The 13,027-nt window shown below is 40.6% G+C and overlaps 1 protein-coding gene across 1 annotated transcript; it reads right to left on the bottom strand.

The window, feature by feature from the left end:
- Window positions 1-608: 608 nt before the first annotated feature.
- LOC137948000 (triacylglycerol lipase SDP1-like) lies at window positions 609-1,676 on the bottom strand. The gene is made up of 2 exons (XM_068793895.1): window positions 1,400-1,676; window positions 609-1,291 (listed from the first exon to the last, which is right to left on the bottom strand). Exons 1-2 carry the CDS (start codon window positions 1,674-1,676, stop codon window positions 609-611), a joined length of 960 nt encoding a protein of 319 aa, XP_068649996.1.
- Between the last annotated feature and the right edge of the window lie 11,351 nt (window positions 1,677-13,027).

Raw genomic sequence — 13,027 nt, 5'->3', positions numbered from 1 at the left:
CCTTCACATAGCCCATTGAGAAGAGCATTAGCATCATGTGGGCTGGTTCCAACCAAAGTCATAAATGAATGCCTCATTGTCGTCAGTGGTAGTGCCACATGCTCCATCCAAATGCCATACAAAGCGAGAGAGACATCAACATGTTCTGCAGTTGGTAGAAGCAAGAAAAACTCATCTATAACTTGTTCAATGAAATCGTCCCCTTGTAGAAAGTGGACAAATAAATAGCCTAGTGACCTAACATCTGAGCCAAAACCAATGGAATGGCCAGAATGGTGGACTAATTGTGCATCTGGACTACCAAAAATAACAACACCAAAGATGTATTGGGTATGACAAAGCTCTAAATCTCCAAGACGCAAAACTACAGTACCAACCACTTTTACGGCACATAAGGCTTGCATGACAATAGAGAATGGATAAACAGTTGGAGGAATACCTGGAGGGAGCATTGGAGCAAGAACCGGTGGAGTAAGAGTGTGGCATGTTTTGAAAACTAATACATCAAGAACAACATTATGGGATCTGAATGGTGGTTGGCAGTTAGAGAGATCCTTCATTTCCCTCAGAAACTGAGTAACCTGCCCAGGCAAACTAGCCCTTCCGTATCATTTCATGATCAAAATAAGTATAGACTCTTTGAATGGGATCTCTTCCTCTTTCATTTGACCCAATAGTGCAGTTATTGTTGTGAACTCTGCAAATGCCAAAGGGAAGGTATAATTCCCGTTCGCAAGCCCGAGGCCATAGTACATTACAACAGTCACATCTCCTTCCCATTCTAGAGCAAACCGCTTGGCAATGCCCCCCAATGGAAACCCAAGTGCTAGAACCTGATTGCATCTATGCTTTACTTCAATTTCCAAAAGATGAGCAAGCTTTGCAACAAAAGTAGCTCCATAAGCTCTAATAAGATCCTTCAACCTCAATAGAGGTGCAATGTGAGGGTTCGCTTGGCTAACAATAAAATGGAGTACATGAAACAACTCCTGCATTAGCTTCATAGGCAGGTCAATCTCCAGACTCCCATCCCTCCACCACCACACGAAAGTGTCGGACCCCTCATCAAGACCCACAAGAAAGGGAGGATGAGATGGAACAAGTTCTCCACTGCTATCCTTAGCCATTAGTGCCTGAGTCTCAAAGAGACCAGGAAAAGCACATGAGGCTGTTACAGCACTCCATATAACAATGTGAGGTGATGTTAAGTAATTAAGACATCTCGGGGGCTCATGTTTTCTTGAAGAACAAACAATGAACCCCAAAATCCGCCCCGTCATATCATAAGCCTCTGGAAATGTTAAGTTACTGGTGAGATACCTCAAAAACCTCTAGAGGTGCCTGATATTATGAACTGCCCCATGCATCAAAATTCTCTTAACAACTAGAAAAATCCCACCGAGCTGATCAAAGAATTGCAAAGAACGGAAATTATCTTCAAAGAAGGTCACAAGTGCAGGCCATGACCTAGTTGCAACAATTGCACACATGATATATCCCACACTAGACCCTGCAATTATCCTGGGCAAGAGCTTGTTCTCCACCAATGTTTTCACAACACCAATATGAAAAGCACGCAATGACACACCAAATGTAGGCCCCTGCTCCGGTGAAAAAAATTTGTTGATGGAAGGCATAGGTAAGGCCCTTTGCTGCTTGAAGTGGAAGATGGCCATGATTCCCGAAAAATTAATGACTCGCATTGGGTTTTCCAACCAGCCAACAACATGACGTTGAGGCATTAAGTCAAACAGCTCCCTAGCATTCGAAGCCCTCTTTAAGCTTGGAAAATTAAGGTCATAGAGACAGAAAATGCGTTGGCGTGGCAGAGGCTTACCCCAAATGACGGTGAAGTGGGTTCCCCGTGGAATTGCCGAGAGCTGGAATGGGAGGGGCAGGTGGTGGTCGGAAGTTAGATCCTGCCGGACTTGCTTCCGGCCGTGCCAATGGAGTCACCTTCGTGTCCTCGGGATTTTCTGAGACAGACGACTCTCAGAAACACACCCCTATCGGAAGAATCACCAGAAGACACTTTGCTGGCCTTGGGGACGGGTTTTAGGAGGTGGAACCCCCACCCTTCATTACCGACGTGGAGGGAGCATAATACCCTTTCGAGATCACAAAATTGGAGGTTCTGCCAGGAGATTGAGGAAATGTTGAGGCCGAAATCAACTGCGATTTCAGAGGTGCGATTTCGAAAATGTTGAGGCCAAAATCGTAGCCTTTTTGCTCGTCTAAAATAGTGCCCACCTCTTCTACGGGGACTTCTGCCGGTAATGAAGACAAAATTTTTGATTCAGCCGGCCATTGGTCATTTTGTCTATCCGAGAAAGCTCTCATCTGTCCGTCCAGATCTGAGATTGACTCCAAATCCTCCGCAGAGGCTTCGGTTGGTAGACGGGACGAAGTGGTTTCTTGGTCACCCATTTTCCACTCAGAGACAAATTCTCCAACGAATGCCTCTCGATACTCCGTTGTTAGCCAATACTTCACCTAGGCATCATGCCAATACTGTATCTCATCCGCTGCAAAGTCATCTGTAGCCATTTCATGGACTTGTCTGTGCATCGCCAACCATGGGTCTTCGTGGGCCATCGTGTGCCCGCTCTGATACCAAGATGTTACACCCCAGATCTAACACGCGAGGAAGACGATGAATAGGGAGGATTGCTGTGATGTTTTGAGTCTTCGAAGGGAGCTCAACCCTGGACCTCAAAGGGAGAATCTGACCTAGACCTCTGCGGGGGAATCCGACCTGTTTAATTCTAATTTTCTCAATGCTTCATTTATTTCATTCATCTCACGTCCCTATATAGGCAATTAAGGAAAACATGCCAAAGGGCATAAGTTCAAAAAATTACAAATAAACCCCTAATGAATTGAAATTAAAATAAACCCCAGTCTATCTCTTCTCCAGCTATCCACTCTATATGCTATGGAGTCCATATCACTGTTTGTCTGCTTCCTGAGTATGCTGCAACATGGTTTTTTCATAAAAACCACATTTCAACTAATCACCATCTTGTATTCCTTCGGATCCCAGAGCTTGAAGACTTTCACCCCTTTCTGATAGCCCAAAAAGATACTTTGTCTAGACTTTGCATCAAGCTTTGACCTTTCCTTACTAGAAACATATACAAAGGCTGGACAGTCAAACACTCTCAAGCTAGAGTAGTCTACCTCGCTGCCTGTCCACACCTCCTCTGATTCTTTCCTATCTAGTGTTGCTCTAGGTGATTTGTTAATTAAGAAACATCTCATATTCACTGCATCTGCCCAGAAGTTTTTTGCAAGCCCTGCATTCAACCTGGGACATCGATCTTTTTCAGCTATAGTTTTGTTCATCTTTTTCGCCACACCGTTCTGTTGTGGTGTCTTGTGTACTGTGAAGTGTCCCATAATCCTATGTTTCTCACACAACTCCTTGAACTTTGAGTTTGTGTACTCAATACCATTGTCTGATTGGAAGCATTTAATCTTCCTCCCTATCGGGTTCTCTACTTCAACTTTCCACAACTTAACTTGGCAAACGTTTTTGACTTGTGCTGCATGAAGTACACCCAAACTTTTCCTGAGTAGTCATCAATAAAGGTCACGAAATACATGTGTCATACTCGGGATGCTACTCTTATTGGCCCCCAAACATCTGAGTGAACATAGTCTAGAATCCCCTTCATCTTGTGTGTGGCTGCCTTGAACTTCACCTTATTCTGTTTCCCAAGGACACAAAACTTGCAGAAATCAAGCTTGCATGTTTTGATACCCTTCAATAGATTTATCTTATGATGTTCCATCATCCCACGCACTCCCATATGACCTAACCACATATGCCACAAGACTGTACAGTCTGACTCAGAATCTACCACTACAACTCCACCTAAAACTGTGGTACCTTGCAGTGTATATATATTGCCAGATATTTTCTGTCCCTTCATCACTGTTAAAACACCTTTACTAACTTTCATTATTCCACTTGCAGACTTTTCCCTATATCCATTACAGTCTAAAGTGCCCAATGAAATCAGATTCTTTCTTAAATCAGATATGTGTCTAACATAACACAACGTTCTAATCACACCATCAAACATTTTAATTTGTATACTCCCTATTCCAACAAATTTACATGAATCATAATTATTCAGCAGAACAGAATGAGACTATACTAACCTATAGGTATGAAACCAATCTTTATTTGGCTTCGTGTGATAAGAGCATGCCGAATCCAGAATCCAAGAATCTCTGAGATTATCTGAACTGGATGAGACAGAAATCATATCTCCGTCACCAATCTCTGAATCTTCTTCTTCCACTACATTCATAGACTTTGATGGACCCTCTTTGTTCTCTGCATTCCCTTTCTTTTTCTCTAGACAATCCCGTTTTATGTCCCCTTTTCCCACACTTAAAACATGTGATGTATTTCCTTTTTGTGGATTTATATTGAGATTTGTTGTTACTCGATCCACTCCGAGACTTGTTTCTTCCACGTTCTTGGTTACCCTTCACCACAAGTCCTTCACCTTGTGATGATCATCACTGGCTTTCTTCCTCTAATGGAAGCCTAATAGAGCACTTGTGATTTCCTCCAATTCGAGAGTTTCTTTCCCCCACTTCAGACTCGTAACCGAATTTTTATACGTAGGAGAATTTGGTAGGGAATTCAGCAACATTAACGCCTCTTCTTCACCTTCAAACTTCACATTAACCCGCCTCAAATCACTAACGACTTGATTGAAAATGTTGATATGCTGGCTTAGATTTGAGCCCTCTGTCATCTTAAGACCATACATTTTCTGCCTAAGATAGAGCTTGTTCGTCAACAACTTGGACATATACTGACTTTCCAGTTTCAACCAAACTACTGCTGGTGATTCATCATCCATGACGTGCTACATCATATCATCAGCCAGACAAAGACTAATAGTTGCCACAACCTTCATTTCCATTTCTTTCCAATCCATGTCATCCATTCCTGCCGGTTGTTTTCCATACAACGCCTTCAACATGCCCTGTTGAACTAACAAGTCCTTCATGCTCCTTTGCCATAATCCAAAATTCCCAGTGCGTCAAATTTTGTCATATCAAATTTGGCAGAAGAAATCCCAGTGCCATACAAAAAATTCGAATTTCAAGGACGGCGTGAAAATTCTCAGCGTTGCGCAATAAGAAACCTCCTCAGATGTGCACAGCGTGCACCTGTGCCTTCTAGGAATGCTCCAACAATAAAAAAACATCAGACGCATCATTTTTTCCCCGATACATCAGGAGTCAGCGTTGTCAGACGTCTCATATGAGACGCCCAGCGTCTGGATTTCCAAAAAAAAATTCAAAAATCACGTGCAATTTCTGAAATCAAAGGGAGAGTCGATGCCTCCCCCTCCCTCTCATGAAATCGAGTCATCTCCGACGGCCCATCGCCTCCCGTCGTCTCTAGCAGCCCGTCGCCTCCATCGTCATCCCCGGCAGTGGCACTGTAGGTTTGTCCGTCATCCTCCCACAACACTTCTCCTATTTTCGTCGTCCCACTTCTACGATTTTTGGTTCATTTTTTTTTCTCTGAGATTTCTCAAGGAGAAATCACAACCTCCATCGTCGTCCACAGCAGAGGCACCATCGCCAAGCCTTAGAAGTCCAAGACATCCTTCCTCTGAGATAATAATATCCCATACTTGGCTGAAGAACTTCTACACCTAGAAAATAATTTAGAAATCCAAGATCTTTAGTTTTAAATTCATGAGATATCATTTTTTTTACTTCTTTTATGTTATGCGCATCATTGCTGGTTAAGACAATATCATCAACATACACAACCAATAATATCTTTTCTTTTGAGGCATCTTTAATAAATTCCGAAATCTACTGAACATCGACGAAACCCAAACTATAGTAGTGCTTGGCTAAATTTATCAAACTAGGTCCGAGGGGACTATTTAAGCCCATATAAGGACTTATTTAATTGGCATACGGACTCCCCCTCAACCAGGTGGTTGAATCATATAAATTTACTTTCGTACATCAATTTTTTACATTAAGTTGATAGACGGGCCATGAAGAGTTAGCGACAAGGGTTAAAAGAATACGTACTGAATTTAACTTGGCAACAGGAGAGGTCTCCTCATAATCCACTCCATAACATTGAGTGTATCCCTTAGCAACGAGGCTGGCCTTAGGCATTAAGGGCACAAATGGACGAGGAGTGGTAGGAGGGAATGACAAACTTGGAGGAGCATCATTCAAGGAATTCAATGAGGTGTCCTAAAAAAAGGTCACATCTCTAGACAAAAGTTACTGCTGAAGGGTAGGATTGGAACAGACATAACCTTTTTGGGTGCGAGAGTAACCCAAGAAAATGCACTTCATAGAGCGAGGAACAAGTTAAATTTTTTGAGGAGATGTCATATCGATAAAGCTAGCACATCCAAAGACCTTAATGGGAAGAGAAAATGGGTCTTCATAGGAAATATTAAAAACATATGGAGTAATATGACCAAGTACAAATGAAGGTAACCAATTGATAAGGAAACATGCCGTAAGTATGGCATGAGGCCAATAAAAGTAGGGTACCTTTATGGAGTAGAGGAGACCCCGAGCAACCTCAAGAAGATGACGATTATTTCTTTTGGCTACACCATTATGTTGAGGTGTGTAAGCACAAGATGTTTGATGGATAAGGCTTACCTTCACAGAAAGACTGAAACTCACTAGACAAGTATTCTTTAGCATTATCATACCTAAGTACTTAATTTTTCTTGCCAAACTGAGTTAACACCATAAAGATAGTAAATATGTCAGATCTTTATTTAAATGATATAACCAAGTAACTCGAGTCGAATCATCAACAAAAGTAACAAAATATTTAACTTGAGAAATATTGGAGACACTCAAGCGTCCCCATACATCAAAATTTACCAGAGAGAAGGTAACAACACTTTTATTGATAGGTTGAGGAGAATATGTACTCCTCTAGTGTTTTCTTAACTGAAAAAACTCACAATTTAAAGTAGACAAAGACTTTAAAGAAGAAATAAATGTCGAAGAGAAGATGTAGACAAATGGGCAAGCTGGTTGTGCCAAAATTGCACCTCGAATGGAGAGGATGAAAGTACAGCTGATGGAGAAAGGTTCAAGTAATTCAAACCCCCCTTTTCATGGACTCCAACAATAACCTGCTTCAATATTAGATCCTGAAATGCACAAGAAGTTGGTGAGAAGGTGACAAAGCAATTTAGATGTTTTGTGAGCTCACTTACCAAGACTAAGTTTAAAGGGAATTGATGAACAAATAGGACATCTCGAAGTGGGATAGAGGGTGTAATAGAAGATGATCCCATGCCCTGTTGCACTAATAAGTCCTTCACCCTCCTTTGCCATAATCCAAAATTCCCAGTGCCGTCAAATTTTGTCATATCAAATTTGGCAGAAGAAGCCCCAGTCATCATAGCCTAACTTGGGTTTTCCATACGAAAAATTCGAATTTCAAGGACAGCGTGAAAATCCTTGGTGTCGCGCAATAAGAAACCTCCTCAGATGTGCACAGCATGCACATGTGCCTTCTAGGAATGCTCCAGCAATAAAAAAAATCAGATGCATCATTTTTTCCCTGATACATCAGGAGTCAGTGTTGTCAGACCTCTCGTAAGAGACGCCCAGCGTCTGGATTTCCAAAAAAAATTCAAAAATCACGTGCAATTTCTGAAATCAAAGGGAGAGCCGATGCCTCCCCCTCCCCCTCCTGAAATCAAGTCATCTCCGACGGCCCATCACCTCCCGTCGTCTCCAGCAGCCCGTCGCCTCCATCGTCATCCCAGGCAGTGGCACCATACGTTTGTCCGTCATCCTCCCACAACACTTCTCCTGTTTCCGTCGTCCCAGTTCTACGATTTTTGGTTCATTTTTTTTTCTCTAAGATTTCTCAAGGAGAAATCACAACCTCCATCGTCGTCCACAGTAGAGGCACCATCGCCAAGCCTCAGAAGTCCAAGATATACTTCCTCTGAGATAATAATATCCCATACTTGGCTGAAGGACTTCTACGCCTAGAAAATAATTTAGAAATCCAAGATCTTTAGTTTTAAATTCATGAGATATCATTTTTTTTACTTCTTGTATGTTATGCGCATCATTGCCGGTTAAGACAATATCATCAACGTACACAACCAATAATATCTTTTCTTTTGAGGCATCTTTAATAAATTCCGAATGATCTACTGAACATTGACGAAACCCAAACTATAGTAGTGCTTGGCTAAATTTATCAAACCAGGTCCGAGGGGACTATTTAAACCCATATAAGGACTTCTTTAATTGGCATATGGACTCCCCCTTAACCAGGTGGTTGAATCATATAAATTTACTTGCGTATATCAATTTTTGACATTAAGTTGATAGACGGGCCATGAAGAGTTAGTGACGAGGGATAAAAGGATACATACTGAATTTAACTTGGCAACAGGAGAGGTCTCCTCATAACCCATTCCATAACATTGAGTGTATCCCTTAGCAATGAGGTGGGCCTTAAGGCAAGCAATGGACCCATCCGGATTATGTTTGATTGTAAAAACTCATTTATAGCCCATCATTTTCTTACCTGTCAAAAGTAGTACTAAGTTTCATGTCTAATTTTCATATAAGGCTTGCATTTCCTCATCCATAGCCACCTTCCATCCTAGATGTTTCAGAGCCTCCTGATAGGACTGGGGAATAGAGATGGAAGAAAGAGATGCAAGGAATTCATAACATGCGGAAGACTGTTGATGGTGATACATAAAGTTGGATATAGGATGAGAAGTAGTAAAGTACTAGGTTCCTTTCTTAGAGCAATGGGCCAAGTATCAAATAGTGGACCAAATGGAATAGTGGAAGACTTACCTCAGTAGGATCTAAGCACTCCATAGGTGTGGTGTCACCCAATCCTTCAGGAGGTAGAGGGGGGTGGGGGAGAGAAGTGACTTAGGCATTAAGGGCACAAATGGACGAGGAGTGGTAGGAGGGAATGACAAACTTGGAGGAGAATTATTCAAGGAATTCAATGAGGTGTCCTAAAAAAAGGTCACATCTCTAGACAAAAGTTACTGTTGAAGGGTAGGATTGGAACAAACATAACCTTTTTGGGTGCGAGAGTAACCCAAGAAAATGCACTTCATAGAGCGAGGAACAAGTTAACTTTTTTGAGAAGATGTCATATGGACAAAGCAAGCACATCCAAAGACCTTAACGGGAAGAGAAAATGGGTCTTCACTAGGAAATACTAAAAACATACGGAGTAATATGACCAAGTACAAATGAAGGTAACCAATTGATAAGGAAACATGCCGTAAGTATGGTATGAGGCCAATAAAAGTAAGGTACCTTCATGGAATAGAGGAGACCTCGAGCAACCTCAAGAAGATGACGATTATTTCTTTTGGCTACACCATTATGTTGAGGTGTTGATGGATAAGGCTTACCTTCACAGAAATACTGAAACTCACTAGACTAGTATTCTTTAGCATTATCATATAATTAAATTTTCTTGCCAAACTGGGTTAACACCATAAAGATAGTAAATATGTTAGATCTTTATTTAAATAATATAACCAAGTAACTCAAGTAAAATCATCAACAAAAGTAACAAAATATTTAACTTGAGAAATATTGGAGACACTCAAGCATCCCCATACATCAAAATTTACTAGAGAGAAGGTAACAACACTTTTATTGATAGGTTGAGGAGAATATGTACTCCTCTAGTGTTTGTTTAATTGAAAAAGCTCACAATTTAAAGTAGACAAAGACTTTAAAGAAGAAAATAAATGTCGAAGAGAAGATGTAGACAAATGGCCAAGCTGGTTGTGCCAAAATTGCACCTCGAATGGAGAGGATTGAAGTACAGCTGACAGAGATAGGTTGAAGTAATTCAAACCCCCCTTTTCATGGACTCCAACAATCACCTACTTCGATATTAGATCCTAAAATGTACAAGAAGCCGGTGAGAAGGTGACAGAGCAATTTAGATATTTTGTGAGCTTATTTACCAAGACTAACTTTAAAGGGAATTGATGAACAAATAGGACATCTCGAAGTGGGATAGAGGGTGTAATAAAAGATGATCCCCTGCCAAGTACTTTGGTATGGATACCATTAGTTATAGTAACAAACTTATCAGAAATACATTGAGATAAAAAAATTAGCATATGTTTGTTACCTGAGAGATGTTCAGAGGCCCCGAAGGTTGTTATCCAACATGAAGAGGAGGAAGTGGAAGAAAGCATACCTATAGTAATAGTGGTAGCAGTTGTAGGAAAAGATCTAAGGGAAGACCCCATGAATGACTTCATTTTTTGAAATGTTTCATAGTCTTGATGAGTGAGTCTCATCTTCCTAGTTTGTGATTCAGTCTTTTCTTCACGTTTATCAGTAGTAATAGAGGCTGGAGTAGCCGTGACCCATTCTGCTTTCCCATGAAGCGTCCAACAATTTTCCACAAGGTGGTTTTGACCACCACAATAAGTGCATATGTGAGGCTCTGTGCAAGTGTAGCTAGCCCCGGTTCTACCACCTCTTGTTCAGCCTCCTCTAGAATTTCTGTCGCGGCCTCAATTTGAGGATTATGTACCTCTATTATCTGAATACATAGAAAATGGAGCATCATTATTTGAGTTAAGAGATGGATCACGGATTCATAGCAATGTTGCACTTATGTCATCAAATGACAGTAGTGCGAAGGAGCTAAGAAGTTTGAGTCTTAGAAATTTCCAGGGATGGCTTGATATTTTTCAAACAAATTGTTGCCGCTAAAGTTTCCCTTTGCCTCTCTTGAACCAAAATATCGGTGGAGTAATCTTCCACTCTTGAAGTTGACCATGAAACCAAGCCAAAAATTCATGAATATTGTCTCCATGCTTAGTATTGAGCATGTTTTGAAATACATCAAATAACTTTTATAAAGAAGTCGTACTATAATATAACTTAGTACAAGTGTCCCAAATCAGTTTGGCTGATTCTAAGTGGACAACATTGCTGGCTACATGCTCTTCCATACTATTAATAAGCCAACTAATTACCAAATTATCATCCTTAACCCACTTGAGATAGGATTGACTTTCTTCATCAAATGGTGGAGAAGGCTTCAGAACCCTTCTTACCGATTGAGACCAACTAAGATAATTTGATAGTCCCCTTAAGGGAATAGTAGTAATTTTGAGTATGTCACTCTTACTACTTGTATTTTCTTCATCCATCTTGAATCAAAAAAATGCTTAACAATGCACAAATAGGAAGAGAATATGGCACTAAAGCACACTCAAGATCCAATTATACAATTTCAAATTTTAAAAATGAGTAAAACTGATGTGGGAAGTCACTTAAAGTTAGGCATAGGGTGCCAAATAGGTCAATAAAAATTTCCAAGATAGACCAAATAGGAGAAGATGCCATTTCCCATGCAATCCAAATTTGAATATCAATTTGAATGTTTAAATTCAAATTTGGGATTTCAATCAACTAAAATCTACTTTTAAAATACTTCAAGATTTCAAACTTGAAAAGTATATCTTGCCCAAAAATGAGGTGATAATCTTGTACCAAATCAACTCAAAAAATTATCCACTAATTATAACTTGAAGAATCCTTGTACCAAATCAGCCACTTTCAAATTGAGATATAGTATCTTATCCACAAAATCAAGCACTAAATCATCCAAAAAAATTGTGCCTATGTCAAGTGGAATCACCATCCAGTAATGAATCAAATCCTCTTATACCCTTAAACCAAAAAACCTCAAGAGGATTAACTCCTACTTAAAACAATATAAGAATTAAATCCTACTCAAAGTAATATAAGAAATAAATCCTATTGAGTGAGTTGTTGTTGTCTCCTTCGTTGTGTGACTCGGTTTGCTTTTGCTAAAAACGAATTTATAAGAGACCTTATTTGCTAAAAAAGATCTGAAAGAAAGTCCAAACATTGTTGTTCTTAAGTGATTAGCCACGATTTTGGAATTTCGGGTTAAGGCATGAGTTTTCACTCTTTTCTAATTACTTTTATATGTAGGGGCATTATGGGAATTATTGTAACCCTAACCCTAAAACTCCACGACGTGATCTATTTAAAGGGAAAGAATGAATGAATGAGGCAAGCTTTGAGATTTTAGAATAACCTAGTGTAAACAGGCTGAGATCACCTCTTGATCTCGAGTTTAGGGTTTACTCCAAAAATCCAACGTACCCTTCACCCTCTATTGCCATCCATTTTCATCCACCTTCATCCTCCATCATCCATAGCTGGAAGAAGAGCTTCCTGCCCCTTTTTCGAGCCCAAAGAGAGGGTCTTCCCTCCTTCTCAGCGTCAACAGCCAGCAAGGGTTCTAACCCTCTTGACGAGCAGAAAAAGGAAGGGTTTCTGGTTCTTCCACGTGAAGTTCTAGTGCATCTCCTCCTAGCTTGGTAAGCATCAAGGAAACCTAGCATCAACGTCCACCAAGGTGAGCCAAGGCTACACATAAGCTAGGACTTTATTCCTAGCACGAGCAGTAACCAAACCTAGGTTGAAACCCTGGTTTCTGTGATCAACAAAAGGTATCTCTTCCAGTCCTTTCTCCATGTGAATTAATTCAATTCTAGCTATAACTTTAGCACTAGAGTGGATACATAAAAAGGGATATTGATCACGTGTGGAAGATCAATCAAAGAAGGGTGCTTTAACCCTCCTTATCGAGTCCAACAACTCTGTACAAGTGCTGGATTCACAAATCCCACGCCATGTTACTCGATCCATGGCCCAAGACTTTAACAACATGGTATCAGAGCAGGGTAACATGGGGGATACTCTCAGCAATGAAAATACAAATCAGGATACAAAAGATAGAAGATAGCCTTGAAACAGCACAACCAGTGTTGGGGAAGGTTGGTAGTTTGGAAGAAGAGATGAGTCGATTCATCAACATGCTAACTGAACTGAGGGTAGAGAGACATCAAAGCCTAGAGGTGAGAGAGGTTGCTCAACCATATCACAGAAGAGGGGAGCAGTGGCCTGGGGGCATTGCTGTCCA

The sequence above is a fragment of the Aristolochia californica genome, unplaced genomic scaffold (genome assembly GCF_029961685.1).
Source record: "Aristolochia californica isolate CCGP_79_NKW_82.1479 unplaced genomic scaffold, dmAriCali1.0.hap1 SCAF_1, whole genome shotgun sequence".
In the NCBI taxonomy this organism is placed as follows: Eukaryota; Viridiplantae; Streptophyta; class Magnoliopsida; order Piperales; family Aristolochiaceae; genus Aristolochia; species Aristolochia californica.
This window is presented reverse-complemented; position numbering and strand designations above follow the sequence as displayed.

Coding starts and splice junctions, on each gene's coding strand:
- LOC137948000 (XM_068793895.1), bottom strand. CDS start 1,676: ATGGCCATCTTCCACTTCAAGCAGCAAAGGGCCTTACCTATGCCTTCC. Junction 1,292..1,399: donor GCAATTCTTTGATCAGCTCG/GTGGGATTTTTC, acceptor TAACATTTCCAG/AGGCTTATGATATGACGGGG.